At 38.6% G+C, this 17,228-nt stretch overlaps 1 protein-coding gene, 1 long non-coding RNA gene and 1 pseudogene across 2 annotated transcripts; all 3 read right to left on the bottom strand.

Annotated features, from left to right (window-relative positions):
- Nucleotides 1–677: 677 nt before the first annotated feature.
- On the bottom strand, nucleotides 678–5,847 carry LOC119191297 (annotated as a pseudogene).
- Nucleotides 5,848–11,579: 5,732 nt separating this feature from the next.
- Nucleotides 11,580–12,136, bottom strand: LOC119191298. Its single transcript, XR_005113415.1, has 2 exons — nucleotides 12,099–12,136; nucleotides 11,580–11,674 (listed from the first exon to the last, which is right to left on the bottom strand). It is a non-coding gene; the product is annotated as an uncharacterized LOC119191298 (long non-coding RNA).
- A 16-nt stretch (nucleotides 12,137–12,152) lies between these two features.
- LOC119191296 (juvenile hormone epoxide hydrolase-like) lies at nucleotides 12,153–16,948 on the bottom strand (the record flags this gene model as incomplete). The annotated part of the gene is made up of 8 exons (XM_037445204.1): nucleotides 16,930–16,948; nucleotides 16,529–16,638; nucleotides 15,744–15,971; nucleotides 14,991–15,152; nucleotides 14,518–14,618; nucleotides 13,656–13,807; nucleotides 12,696–12,927; nucleotides 12,153–12,306 (listed from the first exon to the last, which is right to left on the bottom strand). Coding segments are annotated over exons 1-8 (1,158 nt in total), but the record flags the coding sequence as incomplete, so codon positions are not given.
- Nucleotides 16,949–17,228: the final 280 nt, after the last annotated feature.

Below are 17,228 nucleotides of genomic sequence, written 5' to 3'. Positions count from 1 at the left end.
AGCACAGAATTATGAAAATAATTGTACCAAGTTTCGTTAAAATCCGTCGAGTAGTTTTGTTTCTATAACGGTTATACAGACAGACAGACAGACAGACAGACAAAAATTTTATTAATTGCATTTTTGGCATCAGTATCGATCCCTAATCACCCCTGAGTTAGTTATTTTGAAATATATTTCATGTACAGAATTGACTTCTGAATTTATTATAAGTATAGATTTTGTGTAGGTAATTCCCTATTTCCCTTGGTCATGCCATCACGCGTGAACGGCTGGACCGATTTCAATATATATATATTTTTTTAAATAGTGAAAATTAGAAAATTTAACGAAAATATTAATTTTATATAACTGTCAGAATGCGCTCTGCAAATTCATAGTTTAAGACGGGATAACGTCTGTCGGGTCAGTTCGTAACAAATAAAAAAGAAATATATTATGGTAACATGTTATTCTAAATAAATTTCATTTCATTTAGGTCTTAACATTTTGGTCAGCGAAATCAACAATCATGCATATTCTTAATTTTGAACTTGGCTCCTACTTACACATTTATATTTTTAATGGGATTTTTATTATATAAACTTTAATACTGTCTAACTTCAGAGACAACACCTTAGCACAATATGGATAGGTTGACATAAAACAAACAATATCATTAAAAAAATTTATTACATTTAATACATAAAAGGATTTTCATTGTTCTCGTAGTTACTCATTTTATGACGAATTGAATTAATTCTTTCGCGTACAAGTTGCCTTATGTTCGAAAGTTTGTTCGCACGGAAATCCTGCTTATCTTGACGAACATTCCTGAAAATATACAGGGGAATAATTATATAAATTCGCCCAGAGAGAATACGTACATATCATCACACCTGTAGGCAGAGTATTACATCTATATATCGACTAAACTCATTTTTTAATTCAAATAATCTTTCACAAGCTCTTTCAACTCGTAATGAATCTATCACCGCTTCGAAACGTTATTGCTGTAAAGAAGAAGCGGCGCAAAAAAATCTCTCAACGATCCCTAGCTATATTGGGTCCCATGTAAGGAAAGGCTATCCTTTTTTCACTTATCGGACACAACATGGGCTCTAGACTATTAGGCTAAAAAAAAAGAAATAAATAATAATTTATCATGTTGCCGTGCCCTGCGGGGTCCAAGGTTATGTAGGTTTCTTCATGTAAACCTATATTTTAACAATTGTGGAAAGCTATAAATTGATTGATTGAGCTGAAAACTCCATTACTTTATGTGCCCAAATAAATAACAAAATGAATAGTGTGTACTACATAAGCTGTTTCATACGATAATTGATTGAATGAAACTTGAAATAGGCCATAAGTCTTATAATGCCTATCACACTTCCTTTAATGGTAAAATTAGATCACAATAGAGCAGATTTTTTTTTTTGGGGAGCCGCTGTTGTATTCACCAGAGGTATCCTGCAAACGGCGTAGAGACAATCCCTGTGCTAAGCAACCACGGCAATGCCTAGGGAATGGGGATAGGATGGAAAGGAAGTGTGAGGAAAGGAGAATGAACTATATTAGGATGGGCAGAGGGGAGAAGAAAGGCAGATGTTCGCGAGCCCTTATAGACCTTAACGTGATTTTGGCAACCATACACACTTAACTGTGTGATAGTGCAGATATTGTTTCTTCGCAGATATAAATATCGCAGTGAGACCTAACTTCTGTCCCAATTTATTAGGACTTTCTCCTACGAGAGCCTTAGTAAAGTGGTTTGTCGAAATACCTAACATTACCTGGGTATAATAATATTTTTTTTACATATTCTGGTTATTGAAGGCAAGGATCCTCTGGACGGCGCTCACGAAGTTACTGGCGAAGACGTCAGGCACCTCGAAGGCGAGGAAATGTCCGTAATCGTTGAGCACGTCCACGGCAAGCAAGTTGGAGAACTTGGTTTTCAACATACTAGGAGGCATGTAGAAGATCTCGTCTGATGCTTGGACTACTAGTAGGTACTGTTGTTGTTACACTGCGAACAATATCAGAATCATATTGTATATAAGTATTAATAAAGAATATTACACAATGGCAACGGAGGGAAAAGAAATCAACCATATTATACGTCAAAATAAAGTTTCCGTTGAGGTGTATTCGTTTCACTTTGCCATTTCACAATTCCATTATATTCCATAAGGTAGCTTGCGAATAATGTAAATCTATAGCGTTTCAGTAGATATCTGTTGCGTGCCGTACTTCATTAAATAAGAGTTCTTCAAGTAGGCAAAGCATAATAGTACCAATCATCAAGAGATACAGCCACTGATGATATTGTAAGGACTTTATTTAACGCTAGTTTTTTTTTACAGGTGCAGCAAAGTGACGCAACTACAGTTGATGGCGAGCGGAGTAGGGTCCAGAATGAATGTCGACTGATGACAGATGTCTCTCGCCAGTTTACACAACTACCTCGGCATATTTAATCGGATATATACAGGCTGATCTCGAACGTGATACACTTTCATTAGACCCCATACGGGTTTCTCCTCGTGTACAGTCGCTATCAGGACGAATATTCTATTAGCGAAACCAGGTAGTCACTTTGCTATAATAAAAATAAATCTATCCTTATAACTCACTTGAGATAACCTAAATGATAGTTCCTGAGATTAAAAGTATTGGAGTAGATCCTGAAAGAGGTGGGCCCTTTGTTGGGCATCCAGTAGAACATGAGGTTATCGAGAAGTTGCTCTGGCCTGTAGCGATGCAGGCCGCCTTCAGGGTCGTCGTAATTGGCCTTGCGGGTGCAAATGGATACTTGCTGGAAAAGCCACGCCATTAGAGCGGTGGGCGAGTCGCTAACCGAGATACCTGAACAACGAAAATATTGCTGGTAAGAAGGTAGATGGGTAGACACAGAAAATGGGCAGATGTGATAAAGGTCGAAGGAACATGATGGATACAAACCACTTTTGGCAAGTCCACCTGGAACTTGGATAATAAACCTCAATGAACTTCTTGTGGTTGATGATGATGACAAAGAAGTTAAATGTTTTCATTGGTGGTGCTCCTGCTGGGTTTTGGTTGAGAATACAATGCACATGGTGAAAATATTGGCTAGTCCCGCCTTGGCCTGTAACACTTCGTGAAGTGTTAAGAGATGGAAAACTGTTAAGTTAAAATCTTCAAGGCAACGTTTGTCGATAATATTTGCATTTTCACATGTACACTTTGAGGCTTAGTTTAGCCACTACTGAGTCAAAATAAAGAGTCTTACCAAGAGTATCAGGCTTCGTTGCGTGAACGTGGAAATACCCAGAATCTCTAGTGAGTTGTTCGAAGGTATTTTTGAGGGATACAGGCGGTTAACAACGTCACATGACATTATCGACGAGGGATTTAAAGATGCTATCGACATCATGCTGAATGCGGCGTCGGTCAAGGCCACACCCATGTTGTTATGGTAACCGATGATTTCCTACAACAAAAATAGCAGTGAAGGCTCTTGGTAGTAATATTTTGCACGTGGACTTTAAGCAGTTCATAACACGAGAAACGGGTTTTAGATATTATTTATATCGAAGCAAAAAGGGGATTAGATAACACCTAAATATTCTTTATTTATTTTGGAAACATGACAAATCATGTAGTCAAACCGACCAGAATGAGAGCGTCAAGGAAAGGACTAATAAAAATGTCATTGGCGTCTTACATCTGGGAAGAAGGTGGCCATGTTGGCTGTGATGAGTGATCCCCAATCTCCTCCCTGCATAAAGTACTTCTCGTGTCCCAATCTGTTCATAAGGTTCTTGTATATAAATGCCATTTCAGCAGCACCCAGGCCCTCTTTGTTGGAGTACTGTTAAGAAAAATCCATTAGTGAATGCAGAATATATTATAAAATTATAGTACTGGCCTTGTGTTATATGTTGTTCCACTGCTGGGCACGGATCTCCTTTACTACTAAGAGGGCTTACCACCACGCTGGCCTATTAATGCAGTTTCTTTTTTATAGACGGGCACAACATGATGTCACTACTACCTAATGTGAAATGGAATGATTTCCACAGAGAGTATTCAGTGACGAGAGATGATTTAATTACTCGCCAATCAAGACAATTATGCTAGCCACTTTGAAACCATATACGCAGACTGATCCTAGGACGTGAGACCCTTAACAGTCCATGGTGGCGGGTTGTACACCTTGGGGGCGATGGTCGGTATCCGGGCGGATACGTATATTCTAGAATGGTGGTGATTACCATCTGGCCCAGATACTTTTCTACCAAATTAAAATACGACTGCCTCGGTGGCGTAGTTGTACTGCATGCGCGGTACGACAGCACTCTGAGGTCCTGGGTTCGAATCCCGGGTCGGGCAAAGTGATATTTTTTCTGCTCAGTATCAGACCGGAGTCTGGTTCTTGTGAACGATACGGCAATAGGCTAGCGCCCTATCACATCATGGGACGGAACCTACGGCGAAAAGTGGGTATGGTTGCGCCTCTGCATACTTCGAATAAAATGCGTGATGTTGAGTATTGTTGTTGTGTGTAAAATACGAGTATATGCACGTCTGAATAAAATCCAGGGACTGGGGATGATCAGTTCAAGGACGAAGTTTTTGTTTTCAGTAGCCTTCTGAATTTCCTTGATGGCATCATAAAACTCACGCACTGACCCTGGGAATCCGTGCAGCATCAGCACCGGGATGTTGATTTTGCCTTCCGGTACCTGGATACAAATAGCTACAATCCTCGAATTTAAATGGGACTTGTATAAACTACTGGTAATAAATATTTGTCTATAATTGGAATACATTGGCGAATAAATTTATTACGTGGAATGGATTAAATAGCATATATTATAATTGTGTTAAGCAAATGTGCCACGAAGGCTGTCAATAAATATATAATATGTTTTAAAGAAACATCTCACACTACACTCCAAGCCTTTTCTTAGTTCTATCAATCATAAGATAAGACTTATTATACCTGTGTGATAAATAAAATATCTTATAAGTTAAACATATATTTTCAGTCTAAATATAACTAATTTGAAGTGATTACTTATATCTGAGAATTTTAAAAGCAATTAAACTACCGTCACTTACTAGTAGTACCTTTCCGCAATGTTTTATCTCGTTTTAATTCAAAAGAACACGAAATAGTAATCGTCAATTACTCCAACTTCCCAGAAGTCACTTACCTCAGGTTTGATCCAGATGAAGTGTATACCCAGACCCTGGATGTCGGTCTTAAATTGAGGATACTGGTTTACTGTTCCCGGGCAGTGAAGTTATAGTCGTTCGCCCAGTAGTCCAGCCAGAAGCCGAAGGTGTGAGTGTTCACTCCATAACGGTATGCAGAATCGTCTAGGGAAGGTACGAATTCGCGCCTGTTCTTCAATCTGTAGACCAGATCATCTATATCCTGGGAAAATTACAAAGTTAAACGTAAACTGCAGAGAATCTATTACTTCAAACGACTTGAATACGAGAGTCCAAACCTTTACTGATGTTTTTATTACTTGACTAGACAGAGATCACTCATGAAGCCCAGACAGTGGCCTTTTACTAGTGGCGAACCCACCTTTGGCAATTGGGCCGCCATTCCCATAATTTTAATGCAAGTTGACTAATCATCGCCAAACTGAAACATCTACCTTCTTATCCCATTCGATCCTAAAGGGTCTGATGGTGGTGTCTTCCTCCCTTGCCCTCGGGTCCCCACCACGTGTCGTAGTAGAGATCAGGCTGCGACGTATAGTCGTATCGGCCGCCGCCGCCGCCACCACCAAGCCCAGTACCAGCCACGAATGCATCATGATAGAGTTTGCGACTCCTCGCACGCATCAGCGCCTTTTATATCCATAGCAAATTAATTTCTTCCGGTATGCACAGGTGTTCATTTTTTTTAGAGTAATGTAAAAGTCAACACAAAATGGATGATATTGTTGAACGTCTTAAAGTATTTTATCTAAATTGCGAAGAAATAATCTGTATTAAACTATCAAAAACCACTGAAACCAAAAATATGTTTTACATTATTCGGATATATTGCACATTTAATACGAGCAACGTAACATACTTTGTTATTTGTGTTAATAGATTTGTAGATATACACATTAAATACATTTTATAGTCGATTAATATAAATTGAATACTTAACTTACTTTTGTACATTTGTTCGCGAATTTACTTACTGTAGACAATATTTTAAAAGCTCCGACTCTAAAATATATTTAATGTGATCAATAAAAACAAAAATAAAAGAAGGTACATGAATCGTCGCCGAGTGACCGCCGTCTCTCGCTCTGCGGATTACAGACATCTGGAAAATACCAACGGTACCTCCTGCCTGTCGTAAGAGACGTCTGATATCCATTTTATAAAATTAATTAAGGGCTGACCCCACGATGGACGACAACATTGCTGATGGACTTGGTCTACCATTTACGGCAAATGCGTCTTTCTGAGCCTCTCACAGTGGCAGAACAGCGATTCTAGGCTGAAGAACGGTCAACAATAATGGAGTAGGGTCCTTAACCTGATTCCTACCGGCTTCCCTTTCATAATTTATGTTAAATATGATTATCATCGAACGAGTTGCGAACCGCATTTAAGCATATTGTAAATACAAATACGTTGTGTTCCTTTCGGAAAATTTAACTCTATGCCATTGGTCGCTATAGCCATTTTTGTTTGAGGAGCCACGCAGCTGTCTCTAATCTAAAGAAGGCCATCACCGTGTTTTAGTTGGTATAATAAAGGGCCCGGCGATAGCCCGATCATCCATTTATCTAAGCCGCTCAAGATCGCATCATAAGGTTGGTGAGCCCAACATAACCATAAAACACTTTCTCCGCGACACTAACAAAAGTGTATTTCGGTCGCCTTTTAATAATTTATTAGTAACACGCATCACGCATATACCTTAACTTATCTCGTGAATCGCCGGCGAGCCAAGACAGCTACATGACATTTGCGTGTGTCACGGGATTATAACCTTATATACTACATATATATACACATAATAAGGTTATTTTTCCGTCACACGCGTATGTCAATGTTTGCCGGCATTCAACTACCTCACGGGTTAAGACGTATGCAGAGGCGCAAAGAACTACCACTATTCGCTAAGTGTTCCGTCCCATGATGTGATAGGGGCGAGTCTTTTCACCATATCCAGCACAAATTCCAAACCCCGGGCTGATACTGAGCGGAAAAATCAAATATATCACTGCCCGACCCGAGATTCGCACCCAAGACCTGAGAGCGCTGCCGTACTGCGCATGCAGTACTACTACGCCACCTAGGCAGTTGTCAGTAACCTGTATATTATATAACTAGATTTTGCTCGCGGCTCCGCCGCGTTGTAAAAGTTTTCAGGCTAAAGTTTTCCATTATAAAGTAGTAATTTCGGGAGCCTATGTTCTTCCCAGGGTTTCAAACTGTCTCCATACCAAATTTCATCTAATACGTTGGGTAGTTTTTGAGTTTAAGACGTTCAGGCAGACGGATGCAGCGGGGACTTTGTTTTATAATATATTTTTATAGAACTTTTAAGAGGAACAATCCCGTCATACATAATTGTTGCATAACTTTAACCGTTTACGCAGCGCACGCAACGGAAGCTCTCAAAACTAATAAATTGTCCCGTATTTGCAACATGTTTCATTACTGCTCCGCTCTATTGGTCATATGATGATATATAGCCTGCCTATGTACTACACGAATAAAAGCTATCCAACACAAAAAGAAATTTTCAGTTCGAACCGGTAGTTTCTGAGATTAGCCATTACTGCTCCATTCCTATTGGTCATAGCGTGATGATATATAGTTATAGCACTCCACGACCAAGGATATCCGACACAAAAGATTTTTCAGTTTGGACCGGTAGTTCCTGAGATTAGCCATTACTGCTCCGCTCCTATTGTGTATAGCGTGATGATATATAGCCTATAGCACTCCACGAACAAAGGGCTATCCAACGCAAAAAGAATTTTTCAATTTGGACCGGTAGTTCCTGAGATTAGCCAGTATTTTGTAAACAATTTACAAATTGCATAAAAAATAAAATTCGGTAGGAGCGACTTTTTTCATAATTTACCCTAAACAGGTAAAATAGAAGTTGGGAATCCTAGGATAATCCATATAACTAAAAAAATTGAAAAATAAACCGACTCCAAAAATCCCTAAAGTCCAAAAATAATTTTACATAACAGGTATAGATTGCGCCGCAGCACTGGTGAATTTCCGGAGCGATAGTGGCGCCATCTATCATTACATCGAGTATTAGAAAAGGAGGGAGGTCGACTGCAATGACTGCAAATGTCAATATGGACCGGCCGAACGCCGAGAGCTCAGTCTGGTTGGAGTCTTGGAGCAGTCTTGTAGGAGTCTTGTTGAGTCTTCAGCAGTCTTGTTTGGACGCTCGAACCGAAACATTGTGTATTTCGCTAGTGTTGCTATGCAGTAAATTGTTATTGAGTAAATAAGTTTTCAATAATTGAATAAATAAATATAGACCGGTGGTACTTTACTGGTCATGTAAAAATAACCAAGTAAACAGTTTCACGCTGACATATATATTATACTAAATACCCTACTGCATTGGCGGCGTAGTTGTAATCATACACGGTAAGTATGACTACTGCGCTGAGGACCTGGGTTCGAATCCCGAGACGGTCCAAAATAATTGTGTGGCTGGGTTTTCTATATTTTAAAAATTATTCAGTCGCAGCTCGGGTTAGGAAGTTGTCGGTGTGATCCACCCGTGCTCGGAAGACGTAAAGCCGTTGGTCCTGCGCCTGATCTCTCTCCGGTCAGGTCGGATTGCCGTCTTACTGGACTATATGAATAAAGGAACAGAGAGTGCTTGTGTATTGCGCACACACTTGTGCACTATAATATCTCCTCCGTTGAGAATGGCTGCCGTGGCCGAAATTTTGAAGTCGGTGCCTAATAAAATGTAACTTTGTTTATTATTTCCGTATATTTGTTTATCGAGCATAGCAAACACTTTTATTCACTAGGCGCCAGCGTAATGACTGAATATTATAAAACTCAAAGAAGTCATATTGTCTGCATGACAATGTAGCGCCGCGCAATATTTGTAATTCGAGTTCTGTGTTGTGTTGCTACGGTTTATGGATGGTAACGGTGACCATCAGGCGAGCGGCATGCTCGTTTCGTCATTCAATTGCAATAAAACAAGACGACTGTCTACGACGAGCTTCTTCATCTCTTCGTTCATTTATATAAGAAACTAGCATCTGCTTGCGACTTCGCTTTCTTAGGTTTTCGGCATATAGGTTCCGCTATAAATGGCTTGTGGAACGGACTGCCGAGATGAATGTTCGCAGGTTCAAATTCAAGTGCACACACCCTGATTATTCTAAAAAATATATGTGTATTCTTTGTTAATTATCTTGCTTTAACACAGTGAAAACATCGTGAGGAAACCATACCTGGGAAGTTCTCTATAGAAATTTCGAGGTGTGTGAAGTCTACCAATCCGCGCTAGGACATCGTGGTGGACTAAGGCCTATTCCCTCTCAGTTGTAGAGGTGCCCGTGCACAACAGTGGGACAGTATATTATACAGGTGATATATCATTAATATATTATTTACGCGCTATAGAGATATAGGTTCTAATCGTGAAATTAAAGTCAAAATCGAATTAGTAGTTCCTAAGACTAGTGCGGTCGTAAAACTGTTCAGCTTTATATATTAGAATAGATAGATTAAATGTTTCAGAATGATGAACACGGTCTACATTTAAACATAACTTTGTTATTTTTTTGCTTGGTGCGGTGTATTTTTATATTTTTTTTGATACTTATTTTATCCGCTAGCTGTGAAAACAACGCTGTTTCTGTACATTTTATTCGACAGCAATCTATAGTTAATATGAGTAATGAAACAAAATAAGAAAATAAATAAAATTTTATAATTATACTTTTTAACACATTTATTAATTTGACTGTACTGAGGTGTTAAAACGGTTGTAAAATGGTAAACTTGTTAAATATATCTGTATATATCTGAATTAACGACGTCCCCTTTCTGTCTACCTTGTATCGATTTTTTAAAATTCACTGAACGGATATTCATAAAATATTGTTTGGAGATAGTTTAACACCTGGAAGGTTATGGGTACTCTATATCAAGAAATATATAGCAGGACTTTCTCCACGAAACTATCTTTCGCAGTTGTTGAGAGAATGCTAGTACTATTATATAAAGCTGAGAGTTTGTTTATTTGAACGCGCTAATCTCGGGACCACTGGTTAGAACTAAAAATTTTTGAATAAAATATTTTTCGAAGTCCATTCATTGAGGAAAGCTATGTAGTCTATAGCTTTCCTAACGTCATGCTATGAAGCGTAAACTCAATGAAATATGTGGCAAAAACGTGGGAAATGAATTCCTCTTGTGGGCTTTCGTTGCTTGTCCTGCATAAACGGTTAAAGTTATGCAACAATTATGTAAGACGGATTATTTCCTATTAAAAATTCCTATAAAAAGCGGCGATAGTCTATTGGGTGTGAAACGGACTGCCAAGACGAATGTCTGCAGGTTCAAATCGGCACACACACACTCTGACTTTTCTAAACAATCATGTGTGTATTCTTTGAATTTATCGTTCCTTTAACGGTGAAGGAAAACATCGTGAAGAAACCTACACATCTGAGAAGTTCTTCTAGGAATTTCGAAGGTGTGTGAAGTCTAATTCGCACTAGCCCAGCGTGGTGGACTAAGGCCTAATCCCTCTCAGTAATAGAGGCTCGTGCTCAGCAGTGGGCAAGTATATAATGCAGGGATGATATTATTATTAAAAATCTCCTAAAAATCTATTTTGAAAAATCTCCCGCCGCCTTGCTTTGTTTGCCTGTCTGACCACGATAAACTAATATAAAAATACAAAAAATTAAGCCGCTTTCAAAAACCACTTACAAAGCAAAAAACAATTTCACATAACAGACATAAACTGGTTACCAATTTTGCAGAAGGTGACTAAGTTAGTTAATTTTTTTTAATTTTTGCTTTTTGTGTTTTTGATGACGTAGTTGTGTTTCACTTACAATACGACAATCGCACTGAGTTGTTCCACCTCTGCCTATCCCTGAAAAGGGAAAAGGCGTGATGCTATATTTATAACTATGTAAGAAGAGACTCAAACAAACCCAACAAAAAAATATCTAAAAACGTCACAAGAAAGGAAAATTCGTAATTTCGTTTGTTTGGACGTCATAATTATTTTAGTTTTTCAGTTTTACAAGCAAACTACAAGAAAAATATATTTCCAAATCGGTTCAGAAATGACCGAGTTCTGATGATATAAACATATTATGCATGCCGTGTACGCCTCAGATTGTAACGACATTTAGCTTTAGATTACTATTAACGTTGTTATAGTAATTAATTATGTGTTAATGAACGTTACGTTGGTGTTACCAAATAAATAAATAAAATAAATACACTTCGAATTAATAATCTCCTACTTTTTTTTTAATTGGTTGAAAGCACTAACGAACGGTTTTCGATGAAATTTTATAATGGAGATAGTGTGAGAACCTGGGAAAAACATAGGACACTTTCAAATTAAATTCATTTCTTTCTAGAAATATTCCTTAAGTATACAATTTAATGCTCAAACTAAACATAGTTGCCGCCTTCTGCATCTCCATTCCTAAAAAAAACATTATTATTAAAAGTTGAATTAACGTAAACATAGGTACAATAATGTAGATAATTCTATATATTGAAAGGACTCAAAGAGTAATCGAAGAAGATTCTCCGCAGTAGAGAAAGCTCGAGATTAGATGTGGGTCTGTATATATAAGGATAACATTATCATTGTTATTTAATTAAAATCGAAAATTAAGTATACGCCCTTGATATTTTTGGTGTTTATATAATAGTACAATAGGTAAGATTATAATATATAACATTAGGTTAAGTGTTCCTACATGCGTTTAAAGAATTTTATTCTCAAAAAAGACAATAAAAGTCACTTACATGAGAATACTTGCTAATTACTTAGGTGTAGATACAATCAACTATATCGACACAAGGAGTAAAACAGGCCCACAAATAAAGCTACAATACTTTACATGTTCTGTTTGCTGAACTGGATGATCCTCTGTAGACCACACTGAGCTCACAAAGATTTTCGGCTGTTCCAAAGCAAGGAAGTGTCCGTAGTCGTCGAGGACGTCCACCGCCACAAGGTTGGTGAACTTGGTGTTCAGAGCTGCTGGAGGCATGTAAAATATCTCGCCCAGAGCTTGCACAGCGATAGTCGGAACTGGCGTGGGAACTCTGGAAGTTTGTAAGGTTTTAATACTTGTGGGATCCACGTCTAAAACAGTTACGTAATAGGGCACAGGACTTATTTTCGTTCTTTACTATTAAAATTATTCGTTATATAAATTATAACACAGAAGGAATTATTAAAATTCGGAATAAAATCAACAAGTTATAAGTCTTTGAATTTCCATGGAAGAGGTAATTAACAAGTAACTGAAATGAGACGCAATACCCACATTTGACGTCATCGGGAATTATGACGCGTGCGAAAGAAAGAGATGAAGCAATATCCCCACAGTGACTACACTCTGTTGTTTGGCAGAAAGAGACATTGCAGTAGTATTTACCCGGGCGGACCCTCACATATGAAAGACCAAGTAAATTGTAATTGTGTTCCTTACCTGAAATATCCTGAGCGGAGATTCCTCAAATTGATGGTTTCCGCATACATTCTGATGGAGGTGGTGGCTGTCTCAGTGTCCCAGTAGATCATAAGGTTGTCAATGATCTGGTCGCGGGAGTATATCTCCAGCCCTCCCATGGGATCGTCGCCGTTAGTTCTCCTGCTAAATATAGAGAACAAATGCAGGAACCAGCCCAGGAGACTCGTGGGAGTTTCGCCGACGCACAATCCTGTGGACGGTCAAGAATAAATGTTACGGATTTCGTAAGATTAACAAAGGTTTGTTTTTTTTTTTAATAGAAACAAGAACCTCTGAATAATTAATAAACTACGGTAGAACTTGATTCTCAATCTACGATTTTAGTACTCTACATTCTAGATGAAATAATATTTTCCGCTGATGTTATGCTTTAAAAAATATATTCGCGTGAATGCGACATTTCCTTAACAGATTACCTAACAAGACCCACCCACATTCGTTTAAAAACTCGGATTATTGCTATTCAAGTAAATTGAAAATCTTTTCCCACAGTGCTCTTCTTTGGGATAAAATTTATCCTGACTTTAATCCAGGACTTAATATGAAAGTAAGAAAGTATAACGTGGTACTAAGACTTCTACTGGTGGTAGGTCTCTTAGATGTGAGAGTCCGCCTGGGTAGGTACCACCGCAATTTCTATTTTTTCCGCCAAGCAGCAGTGTGTAGTCACTGTTGTGTTCTGGTTTAAAGGACTTTGTAGCCAGTGTAATTACTGGACATAATAAGACTTAACATCTCATGTGTCAGGGTGGCCAGCGCAGTGGAATACCAAACAATAATGGGCGATCATATCGCTTCTCATCAGATGAACGGCAAGCTTGGGTCATCATTCAAAGCAATAAAACTAAAACCTTTCAGTAATAAATACCTGTCCCCAGAATTAAAGGAGTACATAATACAGGGCTGGTATTTACACACCAATAGCATCAGGTTTAGCAGTGTGTATGTGGAAGTAGCCGAAGTCCTGCGCGAGGTACTGCAACGTGTTCTTCAACGGGTACAAGCGGCTGATCAGGTCGGCTGACATGAGGGCCGCCGGGTACACCGACCCGCGGTGATGAGAGACAGTGCTTCATCTGTCGTCGCCACAGCCATGGTCGAGTGGTAACCTAGAACTTTCTGGAAAAGACATTGAGCTTAATATAGACACAACTTGTACTCCTTAATGGGTAGACTGAGATGTTTAGTTTACCCACTTTTCGCCATCTGTATTCAATGCCATGATGTAATAGGAGGCGAGCCTACCCACATATTGGACACAAATTCCTGTCTGATAATGAGCAGAAAAATCGGGTTATACAAGTTATTTGTTTCAAACACATCGACAATTCCTTTGGTATTAGCGATGGTTATGGGGTGATCAGTTACCAACTAATCCATTTACTGGTTTGATCTCTCTTTTATAAGAAGACATTGTACTAAGGTATACAACGGCGTAATTATAATGGCCATATTGTGATGTTTATGCTAAACATTTTAAATTCAATTTAGTCACTATATAATCATTAGCGTAAGGGCTGGAGATCAGGCGATGCTAATTTTGAATCAATGATAGATCAAGATGCTACACGGATTCTTTAAAATAAATATTATGCCCTTGATTGAATTTTACAGAGTCGACGATGTCACGACTGCAGTTGTAAACATGCTTATTCATAAATCGATTATGCAATTAGATTGATAATGTCTAATGCAACGATTCCACACTTAAAATAAGGGCAGAGAAAAACCATTACTTCAGGGAAGAAGGTGGCCAAGTTATTTCCTATGACAGCCCCGCGTCTCCCCGTGGACGTAGAACCGCTCGTGACCCAATCTGGTCATCAGTTTCTCGAATATGAACGCCATCTCTGCAGTACCGAGTCCTGGGTAGTTGGTAGCCTGGAAAAGTTATGTATGATTTTACATCTTTGAAGTCTAACAATATTTTGTTATAAACTTCATTTAAATTGTCAAAAATTTTATAATTTGATGTTACTTTCATAATTTCTATAGATATTTACCAAATTTAAGTAAAATGTGCAAATTATATTAATTAAATTCCAAATCAAAGGGACTATATCCGATTTTGCTTGTTAACTATTAATTAAGGCTGATAGAACAGAAAATCCAATATAATTTGGCCAACCCAGAATTTGAATCAGGAATCTCAGAGAGTTCTCGAACTGCACGCGCAATATAGGCACGCCACTGAGGCAGTTTAAAATATTAACAATTCCGGCAAAACCAGTAATATGCAATAAAATGTCTTACATCTGAGTAACCGAATCCAGGAAAGCTAGGGATCACGACTTCGACCACGAAGTCCCGGCCAGTGGGCTTGATGATGTCATCAATAACGTCGTAGAACTCGCGCACGGACCCTGGGTACCCGTGCAGCATCAGAAGTGGAATGCTGTATTTACCTTTAGGGACCTAGTAAATAAAATCACATGATTTTTCATTGGAGTTATGTCCTCATCGCCACGCTGGGCAAGCAGATTCTAGATAAGAAACCACGGCAAACGTACGACTTACACAAGAGGGCAGCGACTGGATGCATAAAGTAGCAGTCTAGGCTCTACCTTGGAAGAAGCCTATGTCCAGCAGTGGACTGCAATGGACTGATGATGATGATTTTTTGGTGTTAATTAATAATACATTTCTAAAGACTCTTAAACTTCTTATATTGAGCAAGTTATGAAGATTAATACCATATTAAAATTAAACCATTTTTCGAAATTTAGCGCGGTTTTAATATACTAGTATTCGCCTGACGTTTTGAAGACTTTGCAGCCTACGTGCTCACGGGGAGACTGCAAAAGACCGCAACGAAACGACCACAAAGTCTGCAAAGTCAAAAGTTTAGAAAACTAAAATATTAAAACCATAATAAAATGCGAAAAATGTTTCGTTTTAATATCTAGCATTCGCGTAAACAGAAATTATTATAGATTGATACCATATCAGAAAAAATAGACGGTTAATCAATTGGCATAACAACTCAGCCCTCCGGAAACTGCTTACCTCCGGTTTGATCCAGATAAAGTGGATTTTTAGACCCTGGATGTTTGTTAAGAACTGTGGATACTGGTTCAAGTACTCTTCCCGCGTCGTGAAGTTGTAGTTGCTCGCCCAGTAGTCCAGCCAGTAGCTCATCGTGTCTGTGTTCAGGCCGTAGTTATAGTTGGTGCCTTTCAGCGGAGGAGTCATTGGACGCCTGTTATTTAGCCTGTATAGTAAGTCTTCAACCATCTGGAAGTTCACATTTTATGGTCTAAATATATAATGGACTTTTAGATCAATAATTAACTTCAAATCAATTATGAAGAAAAGTCCGACAACGACTACTTCGCCAGCTACTGGGTTATTGTTACTAACTGATTCCAGACTTAATTGCCTTTCGATTGTAGTGGAAATTGGTTTTTAAATTGCGTATCCAAACCTTTGTGTGATATTGACTAAAGAACTATACCTTCTTCCACGCTGGTAGAACACGCATTCCTTGACCTCTATGGTGGCTCAAATCAGAGAAGTAGTTACGAAAAAGTCATTTAATTTAATAAAGAAAAGCAAAATGGAAAAAGAAGATTGATTACACAGAAACAGGGGAACGAGATAGAGGAACAAGAAATAGAACTAAATAAAAAGAAAAATAGAATCAACTATTCAAAAATTATTAAGATGGGCCAAAAATTGTCTCCTCCAACAAGCGAGAGATATTGTGCAGGACTATATAAAGCCACTGAATTAATGCCAATGGTAATTTGCGACATCCAATTTAGTCTTTAGTTTATGAATTGTGTAATTACCTCCTTCTTCCATTCGACCTTGAAGGGTGTGATGCTGGTGTCTTCTTTAATGCTCTCAGGTCCCCACCACTTGTCGTGGTAGATTTCGGGGTCCGACTTAAAGTCGTACCCTGCACCGCCACGCCACCAAGCGCCACGAATACATCATGAGAGAGTTTAAAACAACGCGGGAACTTTAAGCCTTATATAAAAGCAAAGTGCATATGAAACATTTCGATTAACTGGTATGTGTTCAAGTGTTCGTCTGTTTGTAGTCAAATACGGATCTGAACTAATAAGGAAAATGTGATGTTTATATATTTATCAACAAAATGATTAATATAACACATAATCATGCTAATATTAGTATTATGTAAGTGAAGTGGAGTCTAATAGAATGTCGATTGACGAGAGATGATTACCTCTGGGCAGTTGACACATCTTCTCGTCCGAATACTGCAGTGTCTCAAGACAAAGTCTTTGACCAGTGTGTGTTGCCAGTGATGACATATGGAACTGAGACGTGGTCGCTCACTATGGGCTTATCAGAAGGCTTAAGGTCTCCCAGAAGGCAATGGAGAGGGCTATGCTTGGAGTTTCCTTCTGGGATCGAATCAAAAGAAGAGATCCGCAGGAGAACCAAAGTAACCGACACAGCCCATAGAGTTGCGAAACGCATGTGGCAGTGGGCAGGACACATAGCTCATAGAACTGATGGCCG

The sequence above is a fragment of the Manduca sexta genome, unplaced genomic scaffold (assembly GCF_014839805.1).
Source record: "Manduca sexta isolate Smith_Timp_Sample1 unplaced genomic scaffold, JHU_Msex_v1.0 HiC_scaffold_132, whole genome shotgun sequence".
NCBI lineage: Eukaryota > Metazoa > Arthropoda > Insecta > Lepidoptera > Sphingidae > Manduca > Manduca sexta.
The sequence above is the reverse complement of the archived record's forward strand: the minus strand, read 5'-3'. Positions and strand labels throughout refer to the sequence as shown.